Genomic DNA, 15,705 nt, shown 5'->3' with positions numbered 1-15,705 from the left:
AAAAAAAAACGTTTTAAAACCTAATTGTAAGTGTGATTATTAAATCCTAAAAAAAAACCACATTTCTTCGAATAAGCAGTCTAACTAGATGGAATTAGGAACATGTAAAAACTTTATTGAACGTTAGTATTTTGTAAAATACAAAACTTCTCAGTAACATACAAACATTTCACCCACAAAAAAAGCATTAAAGAGTAATCTAGAAGAATAGTGCAATACTGTCCAAATGCTTCTTTTTATAAACAAGTCAATTTGTAAATAAAAGGCTGAGATCGAGCGGTGATGCCAGATCTGTAAAGAAGTCAGTCAACTGTTGCCAAAACATTCTCAGCATGGAGAGAATATGAGTGTACCAAATTTGTAGGAACATCTGTGCAAGGGCATAGGCCCATGTGAACTGATCACAGGTGGGTACCACGAGCTTCCTGGAACCTTGGCTGAAATGAGTGACGCCAAGCCAGCACACCGACATCACCAACAGAAGCATCAACAACGGCAAAACCATTTGGGGTCCCAGGAAGGACCAGTCTTGAGCCAGGAGGCCGTCAGTGCACCGGGCGGAGAGCTCGGGTACCGGCGCCTCGCCCAGCTCACCGAGGGCGACGGTGCTCCAGCGCCGGCGCAGGTAATCGCCCGCTTGGGGCGTGACCGAGAGTTTGGGGGCACGTGGCAGACTGGCCACGGTGTAGTCGTATACTCGCTCTCTGAATGTGTGAACCTTCTGCAGGAAGGCCAGTGGAGAGTCCTCCTTCCTCACCGACTCGGCAAGGGAGACCAGGTCTACCTGCTCCTCCTGGGAACCGATCAACGCTACTGTTATGCCCTTCTATTTATTTGCCAAAATGTCAAAGGCAATAACAAACTACACATTTGCTTGTGTAAATGTCCTTTTTTTTAAAAGGGCAGACGTACACACCTGCAGCTCCTTGACCCTGTGGATGAGTGGGTTGTAGGACAGCGACACTTCTGTTAAGGCCTTGTCCAGAGCATCTATGTAAGCTTGCCTCTTCTTGACCAGCGTCATCTCCACCGTGTAAAAATATTCATCCACTTCCAGACGGTCCTGTTCTAACGCAGACTCACAGCGGGCCTTTTCCCTATCCAGTTCTTCGCGTAGCTCACTCACCTAACACACATTGTCCAGTGTCCAGTGTAAAACACTTCAATACCGACTTGTCACAATTCATCAGCTGCTATTATAGAAAAAACTCTTAAAAGTCCTATTTTGGTGATGATTTTCTTAGAAAGAACACACAGATTCGACTCATGAACTAAACCCAAAGAAAACATGTAAAATTACACGTTTGAGTTCTAAAAGACCATTTTTGGGCTCCGATTATGTAGTTACTAATTATTTATCTATCTATTAGTTTGTTGTTGATATTTTTGCACTTCCCCACCTATTTAGATTATTGACAACTTATTTATCTATTATTTAGTTATTTATTGTTATTTTTTTGCATTTGTGTTCTAAAAGACCATTTTTAGGCTCTGATTATGTAGTTATTAATTATGTATCTATTTATTTGTTTGTTGTCGATATTCTTGCACTTCCTTACTTATTTATATTATTGACCACTTATTTATTGATTTAGTTATTAATTGTTAGTATTTATTGATATTTTTTATTGGCTATTTATTTGTCCAGTTGTTATTTGTGTACTTCATGGCAAAGCTTTAAATCTCATTTATATAAATGCAATAAAATTATTCTATTCAATATACATGGAAGGAAGCTATTAACCCTTCTGTTTGGCACTCACCTGCGCCCATCTGTCCTCGGAGAGTTGTTCAAGCAGGAGCGGAAAGTTCAGCTTCTCTCTGTCGAAAGTGGACTGCAGGTGGTCGATGGTGTGGCCCTGGTGTTGGCCCACAGTCAGACACAAGCCACAAATGACCTCACGGTCTTGGACGCAGTACACGTTGAGGGGCTCCCTCGGGTGTTCCGGACACATGCGAGCTTTCAGTTTGCTGTTTTGCTGGTACTAAAAAAAAAATAAAGACAAAAACTTTTAGAAGACAACCACCAAAGGGGGGTTTAGAGGGATATTTTGGATGCTTTGGCGTACCTTCTCGATGACGGCGCGCAGTGAGACGTTGGTCGGTAGAGCTTGCACGCCCAAGGTGGGCAGCTCCACCACTGTGCGGCAGTTAGGACACTTGAGGGGCGGGTACACCGGACGCCAAATGTAGAGGGCGTTCGTCGTGTTGACCAGGCTGAACAGGCACTTGAGGCAGAAGGTGTGGGAGCACGGTAACACCCGCGGGTCCGAGAACAGCGAGTAACACACGGAGCAGGTCAGGTCTTCCTCCCGAATGTCCATGCTGCTGGGGAAAAGTTTTTTTTTTTAATTTAATTTCTAAATGTCATTTTAAAAAGTAAATTCATGTTTTGTTATTTTCATGTTGATTTGTACACTTAAATAATTCCATATTTGGAATTGCAACGGTTTGTTGTTGTCATTTAAAAAAAAAAAAAGGTTTTTGTGGGTACCATTGATGGAGTTAAATTGAAACAAAGCCAGCTTTTGAGAATTTCTTTGAGACTGTCAACGTGCGTGTAATAAATTGAAGTTTAAAACGAATACACGTGTGGATAAATTAAGCAGTTTTCAGTAGTAGTAGTAGTAGTAGGCCCCCAATCATGCAATGTAAAGGCTTTAGCTTTAATGAAGCCTTTTTGCACGTGGGTATCAATGTGCGCATCCATTAGGTGTGCATTGGAGATCATTGTTAATGCATTTTAAGTTAATTTCGCAATATGAGAAAAGCGCCCTTCGCTGATGGCATTGCAGTCGTTACACTTAATATTTAGGTTTTCATACTTGATTAATTGAAGACTGAAGTTTAGCGCTACATTCAAATGCGTAAAACAGAGTTGTTTATCCATGAACACGTGCTATGGCTTTTATTGGCTTTTATCGCCAAAAGGTTTACCCATATTAAAAGAATGGCTCTGGTGGCTTAAAATATTTTCTTCTTGGTCATTTATATGGTTACTTACTTCTCAAAGTTGAATGTTGCTTTGCCAAATAGTCTACTTGAGTACTTCTTTTCCTGTTTCCTGATGGTTTCAATTTATAGAAAATCTCTCTCTTCTTTATACGTGATTAATCATCGATTCTTGTGTCACTGCGGGATGTTTTACGCACTCAAAATACACTTTAGCGTCTTTAGTGTGAAGATACCGGTGAGTCAGTTTGTATGTGCAGCCAACTGAAACGTATCAACTAATTTTCGTGCACATGCGAGTGATCGGGCTTTTCAGCCAATCAACTATCACTGGACACATTTTAAACAGCGGAATAAACATTAACTATTTCACTGCTAGTGACAACAAATGCATTTTGACTGGGATGGTTGTCATTAAACTTACTTTTCAGTGCCATTGACGTCGATCGCTGTCATCTCACAAATCTCCAAATTAGTTAACATATACCATTTCATATATATATATATAATATATATATATATATATATATATATATATATATATATATATATATATATATATATATATATATATATATATATATATATATATATATATATATATATATATATATATATATATATATATATATATATATATATATATATATATATATATATATATATATATATATATATATATATATATATATATTAAAGTTTTATTTGAATTTCTATTTCATTTAGAAATGGGTATTTTAGTTTTGCATTACATGTTAATTTAAAATAATAATAATAATAATAATAATTAAAAATGACGTGGTAAGCAAGTCTGTCTCACAGTTCTAGGATCGAAGGTTCGATCCCAAGTGAGTCCACACTTTGTGGGTTTTGTCCAGGTACTCCAGTCTGCTCCCACATGCCAAAAAAAAAAACATGCAGGTTAGGCTGGTTGATCACTAAATAGCCCAAAAGTATGAGTGAAATGTCAATACTTTGTGCCCGAAAAAAAGAGTTAATTTCTAGATCAACTGAAGTTAGCCATTATAACATTTGAGTCCAATCACATATAGACAAGAATAATCAATAACACATTTTATCAATGTGGGGTTCACTATTTATTGATTTCAAACAACCTAAGCTGTGACCTACCACCTCAAAAGTTTTGGGTTAACCACCATGATTTCAGTATACAATGTTTCCTCTTTTTTTTTTGTTTAGACCAATAATCATATCTCCACTAATAAAGATTGATGGGGGGGATCCTGATGGTGTCCAATGGAATATTTGAGGACTCATTATTTTGTTACATGTATCCAGAGTTGAACACAAACTTAGCGAAGTTGGGTTTAGACACTTAACTTTTAGGAAAGGGGCGGGGGGGCTTAATGACTTTTTTGTACATCAAATTTTGTCAATGGTTCCACAAGAGATTTGAACACCCACAAAAGGAACAAAAATAAAGAATGGGGTTAGTCTCTCATAGTCTAACCAAGACAGTTGTCCTGAAATGTAATATTTCTCAATTATCACTTGAAAAGAAAAAATCTCAGATGATTCAATAAAGAACAATTGTGAATTGATGCATATTATAGAGGCCGCTGGCAGGTCAGACAAATCCATCTTGACAAAGACTTGAGGACCTCACTTTGCAGTACATGTGCAAAAAACCATACAGATTTATCAAGTGAGACACTAATGGAAGTGGGGACTAGGAAAAGGGTAACATGTAACATTTAAGCACAGTTTACTTAAAATCAAAATTACACTGTATACACAGCCTAATGAAACTAAAAAAAAAAAAGACCCTAAAAAGGAACTGTGCCATCACTGAGTACATGCAAGAGTTATGAGATTCACAATCCTACGTGAAAAGGGCCATTGTTCACTTCTCCCTTTAATGATCAAGTCAAAGCTATGTCAAACAAAACCAATGATTTTACTGTATTTAAAATAAAACTCAACAGATTCGTTTCATTGGTAATTTCCCAGCATCAAGCTTGTATGATGATGTGGCATAGCTTTAGGGTCATGATTTGAATGTGTTGTATTGATCGCCTTTATATAAGCCATGAAAATAAAATCTGGAAAATGAAATGAACCAAAAAAGGAACAAAATGATAAAAAGGAACACGCCAGAGGCATACATAAAAGCCCCAAAGCCACCAAATGTATCTTCCTCCTCCTAGACTGCACCTCTTCTTTGTGCATCTGCCATTAGCATTGTCCAGTGTCAATTAATAGCAACTTAACTGAAAACAAAATTCTCCTTGCTATGATTTTTTTTCTTCTCTTTTCTTTCTTCTTCCCATATCCAAAGTTCTTCCTTTCCATTCAGGGACTTGGAGGATCAGCCTCAAAGGCCAAATTTCTCATCTAAACCTCGCTCATGATGTCGCATTTGTGTATCTTCTGCTGTCTCCCGCACGCGTCCTCGCACACTTCCAGTCACGCGCACGCACACACAACCCATCCGCCCATTCGCTCGCTCGCTCACGTGACACGCAGCCCGAATCCTTTTCTCACCCAGCCCGGAGGGAGAGGACGATGAGGGTATCCCGTCAGGACGTCCTTTTTTTTGGGAGATGAACCTGGCTCCTCAGCATTGAGTCCAGACATTCGTACGCAATGGCTTCATTCACACATGTCTGATAGCGTGGCCGATCGGGGGAAGGCGGCGGGGCGCCTTCTAGGATTGCGACGACTGCTCGGTTCGTCGACGTTCGTAATTAAGAGTTCGCAGGTTGTGTTCGTTGGTTCTCTTCGGGCGGACGTCGAGGTATTGAAGTCGTTGCTCCACTTACGGAAGTTGTGTCGCCGTGTCTCTGGACACGTTTCGTTGGAGGTGTTTTGCCTGGTTTTGATTATTACTATTTTTGGTTGCAACATGTAGCCACTCATTCTCACTCGCACCCACTCGCCAACTCAAACTTCATTTGGGCCGATTTTCCCGCGGGAAGGCCCAATGAAATCCACACATTTTTCTCTCTCAGATAAGATGCAGCCATGGATCCCACGAGCCAAGCACAATGGATCAAATTTCTCACACTCTCGCTCTCTTTCGCTCGCTCTCGCTCTCTTTCGCCTAATTTTGTTTATGTTGAACAGAGTGCTGCATCGTGAACAAAACTCCAGAATAGCCCCGGATGCCGTCTAGAACTGGAATCCTTCGGCTGGCACGTTGGCGGAGTTGAAGCCATAAGTTCCACCCTGGATGGGTTCGGGGGCCAGAGTGTCGTCGTCAATCTGAGTCAAAAAAAAGAACAATATTCAGTTGCAAAGACTACTACAATCATAGTCAAAAATTAAGGTGTGGCTCAAGCTTAATACAATAATCAAAATATCAATTTTCTAATGAATCAATCTTGATACATGGCAACAATGGCAAAAGCTTTTAACTTACATCAGATGAGAAAAACTGATCAATAATTTGATATGCGAGTTTGTAGATATCTCCATTTTCATGATTCTGGAGCTGTTCAACTTTCTCCAAACCTGCAGAGAAAAATCCCATCAATCAGTAGTTAAACAGGGTCAGGAAAAAAAAGAGAAGGCTGTTTGCTATGTGCCTGAAAGTAAACCAACCTCCACATTCTTCAATGAGGTTGGCGATAGTTTCAGCTTTTTCGTCAGCCATCTTCAGAATATTGCTGAGGCCGTCCAGGACCACCTGCACCACTTGGGCGTCCTTAACTGTGAGCAGGTTGCAAAATGGCGGAATAACCTTCTTTTCAATCAGATGCGAGACCTAAAGAAAAACAGACCTTTAAGGGCTATATACTTTCATGACATTTTTCCATTTCAGATGACAGCAGAAAAGACTCTTCACCTGATCTTTCCTTCCACTTATTGTGAGGTTGCTGATGGCCCAAGCAGCTTCCTTTTGGGTTCCAAAGTCACCCTGAATTGACAAACCAGTCAGTTTACAATGCTTTGAATGTCTTTTACACATTTTTTTTTTACAATTTGTGCGACCTGACAGGTTACCTTGTCAAGGAGGTGAATGATCATGGGGACTAGCTTAGCATCAATGACAGCCTGCACTTGCTGCTGATTTCCTGCGGTGACGTTGGACAAAAACCACACTGCCTCCTACAAGATAAACAAGATACATCCGCAAAAATGTAAAAAAAAATGTCATGCACCACGCGTTTTGCTTGTTCCCCTCTGAGTAGGAACTGGATCAGAATCCAAACATCCACAAAAAAAGTGGATGCTGTCTGAGACTTGAGTGCTGTGGGTGGGGTGAGAGCGATATTGAGGCTATAATCACTGTCCATGTCACAAGATGGGCCTCTGTATTTGAAAGTGACAGGTCTCAGATGCACTCCAATATCAGCAGTGATTGTCAGCACTCTCATACCACCAACCCATTAATTTCATTCACAATCAGTCACCAGCATGCACACAAACTAGCAACCCCCCCGTTCTACCAGAGCTTAACTTGAACTGCCCTCGAAGGTGATCCTCATCGTCGCCGTCGTGGAAACTTACAACAGATATAATCCCCCCACCCCCTTCAAACTTTCACGCAACATTCACACTTGCACATCTCAGATGTCATCACTTCCAGCGACATTGTGTTGATGGAAGAACTCGAGTGGAGTGGGGGTGGCTGGGAGTCGCATGTATGTGTTACCTTGTTAATTTTCTCCTTGGGGTGTGACAGTAGAGCTGGGAAGTGGTTGAGAGCTTCACAGTTGAGCACCGCCTGCGTCTGCTCATCTGTTCCAGTCACGATGTTGCCTACAGCCCTGAGGGCAGCGGTCTGGATAAAGAGTGGAAAATGATCATAAATACAACATAACTATAAATTTAAATGAATCCAGGCTGCACTGCCCTACCTGAACTTTGACCTCCTGTTGGCTGAGCAGTGGGACCAGGTGAGGGACGATACCAGAGTCAATCACCATTTGGATCTGCTCATTCCCAGCATCGGTCAAATAGGACAGAGCCCAAACAGTGTCAACCAAAATCTGGAGAGAGAAGCATTGATTATTTGAATATCATTAACTGGCAGCAAGACTTTCCCGAACTCGTCAAATGTAGAGTTTACTCACGTTGACATCCGTGTGGTGGATCAGCAAACGCAGAGCTGGCAGGATCTATTAATTCAAAATGGATATTGTCAGGTGTAGCCACTCATGAGATGCAATATAACCCTGAATTGGTTTTCCAAAAATGTCACAAACCTCTTGGATGGTCTCCATTGGCGGTGGTGGGTCTTTATGGCGGCACAAGTTCACCATAACCCATGTGACATTGCGAAGGAAGGTGATGGGGATGGGGATGGAGGGACTAATGAAAGAGAGCAGGGGCTTGACGACGCCCAAGCCGATCACGTAGTCCCTGCATTGCGGGCCGTCGCCTAAAGTTAAGAAGTGTACCCATGTCAGTTTGCCTTTTTTTTATCTCACAGCTGATCCCAGATATGGTAAGTTTGTTCTTGACAATGTACACTTACCAATGATGTTACCCAACGCCCAGACTGCCTGTTCACACACATTCTGATGAGGGGATTGAAGCAGTCTCAGGAAGCGTGGCACAGCGTCTGCATACATAAACAGCTTGGAGTTATTTAGAGGTACACGTTGGCACATCAAGAGAAGAACCTTGGTGCTAATTCAGAGAGAAAAAAACTATCTAATCATGTTTGTGGCGTTCTTACATTACAAAAAAAAACATTTTTATGCTTTGAATGATTTCTAGCACTATAATTTTCAATCATAGGTCTCTTTCCTAATAAACAAAAACAAATAAAAAGATAATCCTACTTAATCCATACAGTCAGAATTACAGGCCGGCCGAGAAATCGAGTGTGCTTACGGGAATCCACCACAGCTTGGGTCTGCTCAGAAGTTCCAGAGGCTATGTTGGTCAAAGCCCAGGCTGCCTCAAACTGCAGAGAAGGGCTGCAAAACAGAAAAAAAAATACATTCTGGTGCATCATTCGGATAAGTTGCCATTCCCAGAGGGTTTAAGTTCAAACACATTTGCATACTTGTATCACTGTTGACATATCGGATGAGAGTCAGGTAGTATTAAATAGCTAAACTTCATAAAAATGATAACATAAAAAAAGATTGGCGTCAACCTACTTGTCATCTCTATCCAGACAGTGGACCAGGATAGGAAGGATCCCAGACTCAATGAGGTCATCTATGGGAGGGTTGCGGTCGCTAGATAACAATTTCCTAGAAAACAGTGGTGACAAGCAACACCCCATTAATTGTAACAGTTGAGAACTGGCACTAATTTATGTCAGAAATATGTATTTTTCTGGCTTGTGCATACGAGTTAATACCTGGCAGCCTGAATAGCACTCAGTTGGATGCCCTGGTTATCACTGGTGGCATTCTAAGGCACAAAAATGACAATTAAACTCACATTTAATTTTCAGAGACCAAATGTTAAAGGATCATAACATAGAGTAAGGAAGGAAGTAAATGAAACATGACTTACTTGCACTATTGCTTCAAGAGAGGTATTTTGCTGAAAATGACATTTTGGAGAGTGATTAGTAATGAAAAATACACAAATGCTCCTGGCACCCCATTATGATTGCACTCAAATTTCCTCCCACATTTTCTGAACCTCCATGAGTAAAAATATCCTCCTTCAAATTGATTTTTCATGCGCCAACAAACAGGAAGTACGGAACGCCAAGATGAGGAAGAATATTCTTGTTTAACAAAATCCACCAAATTTCGCTGACTCATATCTCAACCCACCAAAAAAATGTTTTAAACTTATTGCATCAAGTCAAATGAGAAAGAAAAAATCTTCACTGGCAATTAAATATTAAAAAGGGGACTAACATGTTAAGCATTTAAATCAAGCAGCCATCAGACTTTTCCCACACAAAAAAAAGACACTCTGGGCTGTAGCATGGTGACTCAGAGCAGCGTGTCATTGTTGATCTACGGCTAAGTAGGCCATTTGTATTCCGCCCTCTCAACAGCACTGAGCAGTTAGCCTGATTGAATCTCTGAAGTGCTGAGTGGCCTCTTTGCCACCAAGCCCGGAGCTCTTCTGTTCAGAATGGGATGCCTGATTACCGGGTAACAAACCATGTGAGCGACCACAAGACACATTAATGTAGAAAATCATGCTTGAATGACATAAATGGTATTAGAATGAAAAAGAACGTTGACCTATGAGTAACTCAAATCCTTGTGAGACATGCCCTGGGAGTATTTGCATTGGGATTTTAAATTTTCAACACATTATGTTCCAGTCAAGACAAATGGACAGATTGCTTTAATATATTTAGACCTGTTTGGAATTGAATAGTGCCACCAACCTTCAAGCAATTAAAGGCAACATTAAAAAAAAAACAGAGCAATACAAATAGTTGGCCAAAAAAATGACAAAATCCCTTGAATAACTTAATCACTTTGCTTAAATGTCATCAAGTAATTGAAAAAAATAGTTCAGTTTTCCAATGACAAAGGAATTATCCATACCGATCTGAAATCTCCATCCACATCACAATCCTCGCAAATGTCCTCATGGGGTACGTTTCTTCTCTTCAGAAGGTGCTCATCTCTTTTGTTCTGTTATGAAGTAAAATAAATAGTGTTATACTTATTCATGCATGCACGTGTAATTTGTTAATATGAACAACACTTCAACAATTTACAAGTACAGTGGTTAAAATAATATGAAAATAAAATAGTATCATCTAAACAGTGATGAGAAATTTAGCGCATGAAGGGAGGCAGTTAGTTACCTTTCTCAGTTCCACCACAACTTCAGTCCTCTGTCTTCTCATAGACTGTAGAGACAAAATTTTCATTAGCACAGGTACTAGATGACAGCTGTCAAATAATTAAACATATAATTAAATAATTAGAAAAAAAGAGGGTGTTAAAAAAATCTGATCTGTGGTATAATTCACCATTACATCTGATGAGATTATTTTGCCTCGAAATGCTGACTCCTCCGTTAAAAAAATGTGAAACATTTAAATTTGGAACAAACAGTAGTATGACTTTTGGAACAGACATTGACAGTTTAGTTTTACTACCAATAATTTCTACCAGGAGAAAAGACCATGCAAACAAATTGGAGGTGGGCCACTAACACCCCCCCAACAGATTTGGTCTCTGCTAGACTTCCAAGTCCATAGCAGGGTTAGGAATGGGGCCAGCTGGACCTTTTTTGGACAGCCCCAGAGTCTGCCACCCAAAGATGGAGCATGACGGCAACCAAACAGTCACAGGAGCTATAAAATGACTCAGGCTGTAAAATGATTAAGCTTGTGTTGCCCGTTTTAAGCGTTTTAGAATAAAAATATAATTACAGTGATGATTCACATTTTTTTCTGAGGAACTAACGAGCAGAGTTTCCAAATTTAGAAATCAATGTCCCGCCCAAAGAGAAGTTCTTTGTCCAGGTTGTCACTCCACACTGTAGACTTCATAAACTAAGGCTGTAGATATAGCACATGGATTACCATACTACTCATACTAGGACATAATACACGTAAAACCCCTACAGAAAATCAGTAGTCATTTTTCTTTGTTAAATCCAGTAGAATATTTATTATTGTTATTATTTTTTGTTTTTACCCAGGGAGCCTTTTAAAGGAGACATCTTCTTAAACTGTGACGTCGAATGGAATGTGGCCAAACGACAATCATTCTTACTAAGGAACAAGGGAATGCCCAAGAATAAAAATACTCTACCATTGTTGTTTTTTGACAATGAGGGTCTCCCCCATTCTTTTATGAAAACGGCATAATTTTTACAACACTCTGGTACCATAGGAAAGTCCCGGAGAACAAAATCGCAACAAACAAAGAAGTATTTGTTGTTCTTTCTTTTTTAAAGATCACATGAGATTTCTGCCTTAGAGGAATTGGCTGGATTAGTATTGGAACAGAATTTTGTATTTCGATTGGAGCACAGAATATTATGAAGAATGAGGACGAAAACCGCTTAAGATCTGAAAAATAAATGGATGTGTTTGCAGTACCTGTGCAAGTCCCATCACAAGATTCACAAGTGACATTTGCACCAATTGATTTCCATGTCAGGCGTCCAATTTAATTGACTTTTGTAACGAAACCTAGTAAGTTAAACCCAGTACATGCACTGAAACAACTTGTCATTCCGGTTACAGTTTTTGACTGTTATACCTTTACATTATTGTTATACATTTACATTATTGTTATACCTTTGCATTATTGTTATACCTTTGCATTATTGTTATTTTACTTGTCTTGATTTTTAGGAGATGCTTATTTACCTCCTGATTCATAGTTACTGTGCTTTGGAGCAAGGCACTGTCCTCTACCCCCCCCCCCCATCATTTTTTGCATACCCCCTCATACTGTGACCCCTCCATGCACGTCTTCTTGTTTGAAGCCAATTCACTGCAGTGAAAAAAACACATCCAGTGCAATAAATATAACACATTGGTGTCACTGTCATTCCAGAAGAGATCCTTGAGTGTTGCTGGGGAATTTTGTTGTGCCACATTGCTATTAGCAGACTTGAAGACAGATACATACACAACCAGCATTTGTCATATTCCATCTGCCTCATCGTGGTTGGTTTGATTAATAGTATAAATTGCGAAAACAGTGACGGCGAGGACGAGTCACTGTCAGGACAGCTTCCGTGGACAGGCCTAGTTACAGTGCTGCAAAATGAAATCTCACTATTGAGCAAATAGGGCGTAGCTGAGAATTCTAATCAAATGTTTGATCAAACAAACATACATAAGAGAATTTTGTAAAACGCAACAATTACTGCGTCAAATCATGTAAATCATCACAATCGATGGCTGGCGTACAGCTGAGCTCCCACCATATCCGATTGCAGGTTATCAAAAATGCAATTTCAAGCTTGGTTATAACCAGATTTGGTTTAACAATCGATGGAATTTGCCCCATTTGGAGGTTAATTCTCCCCCGCTATTGTTTTTATGCTAAGGCCGAGGGAGGGGGTTGCGGCTCCCGATCTTAACAGGCGCTAGCCGAACTGCAGCCTCGATATGATGTGGGATAGGCCACATTGTTAAGATCGCAACCAAGGAGATCGTCCTCGATATCCACCTTTTGCTCACCAATGCGCGGTACCGAGCGTTTATTCAAATATTTAGGGGGTGTTCATATCAATCTATGGCGCGCGCTTGCTTGATTTGGACTAGCGTGCCCACCCAGGCCTGGGTAGCTGCAAGCTAGCGGAACCGAAGGGGAGGCGTATGGGTAGCCCATTTGATACTTGTATAACGTAAAACGCATACATGTGTAAAGAAAGCCAACCCTAAGCGGTAAAAACATCAAGCCGACGCTATAACTTCAAAAAAGGATCTTAAGTGAAGGCCGTAGTAAGAGCCCGAGGGCAAAGTTCTCGATGGTGCAAATTAGAAACGACGTCACAGGGGAAGCTAAGGGGACCAAGTTGGCGGCGAAAAACGCACGAGCCTTCCATTTTTTACCTCTAAATCCCGACCCTTGTTCTTGAAATTCTTCAGTCGCTGGTTGTCCAGTTTGTCGTTGTCGGCCATGTTAGCGATCGTGGCGAAGCAGAACGTAGTTAGTTTCACTCGTGGAATTAGCCACTTATGCTAGCCTTCCTTTCTCGCTCGTTAGCGTACTATTTTTTGCTACACTGCTGGAGAGGCCGCAATGCATTGTGGGATTGCCGGTGGCGGAGTGAAGGGTGGGGGAGGATTCTCCCCTCTCATTGGTTTGGTCCAAGATACCCGCCAATACGTACGTGACACCGGCGTAACCGACGTAAAACGTCCTGTGCGACATCAACTACATTTTATAAACTGTCTAAATTTAAAAAGGAACAATTATTATTGGGAAGTGTTGCAATAGTTTATAAGTATACTTATTATAGTACACTTATAGTATGGTAATACCATACTATATGATGAATAAATGATTACAAATGATGGCATCACGGATTATTGACTCGTTTATTTACATGCATTATTGTTCAATTTTTATGTTCCTCCACATTTTATAACAGAGTAATTATATTCTTGAATAAATAAGAACATTATTTTCATTGTTAAAAAACAAGACTGTCAGATTACTGTAAAAACAATTAATAAAAGCATATGTACATAATTATTCTCGTTGTCATCATTATGATTTTTGTTAGACAATCATTCCACAAAGACGTATAGTTCTGAAAAGCATGACCTGGACTGAACTAAACAGTTGAACAGAAACTTTGAGGTATGGTTTAACATTTCTCCCTCCCGAGCATTGGAATCAAATTCTCATGTCACGCAATGTGACCTCACATTTGGACTCTTTAAGTGTCATTGTCCTGACACAAAATGTGGTTCTCTTCTCTGCGTTTTGGAAAAAAAGACTTCTCACATGAAGCAAAGACTGCTGTGTGGAGATCTTCAAATGGCACGCTTTAATTTGATCATAGAGGAGGCAGGCAAATAGGAATGCTTGGATTAATCATCAGATAAGATCCTCTATCAGCCACATAACAAGGCAGTGATCGAGAAGTTTTTGGACTTCATCTTGACCTGTATGTCCTCTTGTGTTTGTCTCAGTGGGGTCTTCATCAGGTACACCATCCTCCTGAAGCCTTCCTCCAGCCCCGCCCCTGTGATGCCTGAGGATGGTTGGATGAACCATGGCCTCCTGCCTTCACACTGTCGCCTCACGTCCAGCCTTTGGCAAACCTCCTCCGGGCCAAAAGCACCGCACAAATCCTGTTTGTTGGCGAGGACGACCAAGGGAATTCCTCGCAGACTTTCGTACTTCAAAACCTTGAGTAGCAAAAAAAGTACATTAAACATGGCCACATCAGTAAATTACAGTAAAATTATTATTTCTCAGGGTAAGTCAAATATATGCCTGTGTCAACATTAACATTTTTGTAGCATTCTTTAAGAATTTGTCAGAATCTTGGTTTGGAAAACCCCATAAATCGCATTCCCACAATGCATCATACATTTAAACGGCATCCTTTTAAGTGCAACTCTGCAGTGCAGCCCCAACACTTTATATACTACAAATCAACCGCATTAAAACAGAAGCAATAATTACCCGATGAAGTTCTTTGCGGGCTTCGTCCATCCTCCCAGGTTCGGCGCTGTCCACCACAAACACAAGCCCAGCCGTGTCGGCGTAGTGATGCTTCCAGTGAGGCCTCATCTTCCTCTGGCCGCCCACATCCCAAATGGTGAGACCCGGGCAGCTCCTTTCCGTGTCCAGAGTTTCCACATTGAAACCCACAGTGGGCACGGTCACCACACTCTCATTGTACTTGAGTTTGTAAAGCAAAGTACTCTTCCCGGATTGGTCTAGACCCAGCATCAGGACCTGCGCTTGCCTCCGAGGCTTGGAGCCGTGCATCCCCATGTCTGATCCAAAAAAAGTGGAATGGGCTGCTCTCTCGGTTTTGTTGTGTAAGGCAAAGTTGGCACCCAGTGGGTGCCTGCAGTGCTGTCAGTCTGCAAGCTCAGTATGCAGTCACTATGCTTTATGAACACTAGTTTAATGTGATCCCGCCCTTCTGTTGTGACGGGGTTCTCCAGGGGTAAGACGTAGCTTTCAGTAAGGCTATTTATATGAAAAGTGACTGTGCGAAAATGATGTGTGACGTGCACTTTGTACTCTGGTTACTAGAGTCGGTTCACACCTGCTTCGGTCTGTCATTCAGCTCCAAAATAAACGGAAGACCTTGTTTGGGTTATCCGGATTGTTGAACTGACGTACTTACTCTAAAATGCAAACATAGGCTGGTAGTGAATGATTTACATAGCAATTCTATGATGCTATA

At 40.7% G+C, this 15,705-nt stretch overlaps 3 protein-coding genes across 4 annotated transcripts; all 3 read right to left on the bottom strand.

The window, feature by feature from the left end:
* Nucleotides 1–94: 94 nt before the first annotated feature.
* Nucleotides 95–3,273, bottom strand: trim59 (tripartite motif containing 59). Of its 2 annotated transcripts, none has more exons than XM_077722385.1 (5): nt 3,005–3,273; nt 2,070–2,328; nt 1,764–1,985; nt 917–1,126; nt 95–793 (listed from the first exon to the last, which is right to left on the bottom strand). In XM_077722385.1, the coding sequence occupies exons 2-5, from the start codon at nt 2,322–2,324 to the stop codon at nt 248–250; spliced, it is 1,233 nt and encodes a 410-aa protein (XP_077578511.1). In that variant the 5' UTR covers nt 2,325–2,328; nt 3,005–3,273; the 3' UTR covers nt 95–247. The 2 variants fall into 2 exon arrangements, with proteins under 2 accessions (XP_077578511.1, XP_077578510.1); XM_077722384.1 differs by having other exon boundaries at nt 2,070–2,325.
* Nucleotides 3,274–4,036: 763 nt separating this feature from the next.
* kpna4 (karyopherin alpha 4 (importin alpha 3)) lies at nt 4,037–13,618 on the bottom strand. Its single transcript, XM_077721914.1, has 17 exons — nt 13,382–13,618; nt 10,664–10,708; nt 10,398–10,487; nt 9,394–9,423; nt 9,236–9,288; nt 9,030–9,125; nt 8,758–8,843; nt 8,396–8,482; nt 8,124–8,299; nt 7,992–8,036; nt 7,776–7,907; nt 7,571–7,699; nt 6,919–7,023; nt 6,761–6,832; nt 6,517–6,679; nt 6,335–6,426; nt 4,037–6,177 (listed from the first exon to the last, which is right to left on the bottom strand). The coding sequence occupies exons 1-17, from the start codon at nt 13,448–13,450 to the stop codon at nt 6,085–6,087; spliced, it is 1,563 nt and encodes a 520-aa protein (XP_077578040.1). The 5' UTR covers nt 13,451–13,618; the 3' UTR covers nt 4,037–6,084.
* Nucleotides 13,619–14,268: 650 nt separating this feature from the next.
* On the bottom strand, nt 14,269–15,585 carry LOC144200034 (ADP-ribosylation factor-like protein 14). Its single transcript, XM_077721916.1, has 2 exons — nt 14,970–15,585; nt 14,269–14,689 (listed from the first exon to the last, which is right to left on the bottom strand). The coding sequence occupies exons 1-2, from the start codon at nt 15,282–15,284 to the stop codon at nt 14,393–14,395; spliced, it is 612 nt and encodes a 203-aa protein (XP_077578042.1). The 5' UTR covers nt 15,285–15,585; the 3' UTR covers nt 14,269–14,392.
* Nucleotides 15,586–15,705: the final 120 nt, after the last annotated feature.

This window comes from Stigmatopora nigra, chromosome 8 (genome assembly GCF_051989575.1).
Source record: "Stigmatopora nigra isolate UIUO_SnigA chromosome 8, RoL_Snig_1.1, whole genome shotgun sequence".
Classification (NCBI taxonomy): Eukaryota; Metazoa; Chordata; class Actinopteri; order Syngnathiformes; family Syngnathidae; genus Stigmatopora; species Stigmatopora nigra.
This window is presented reverse-complemented; position numbering and strand designations above follow the sequence as displayed.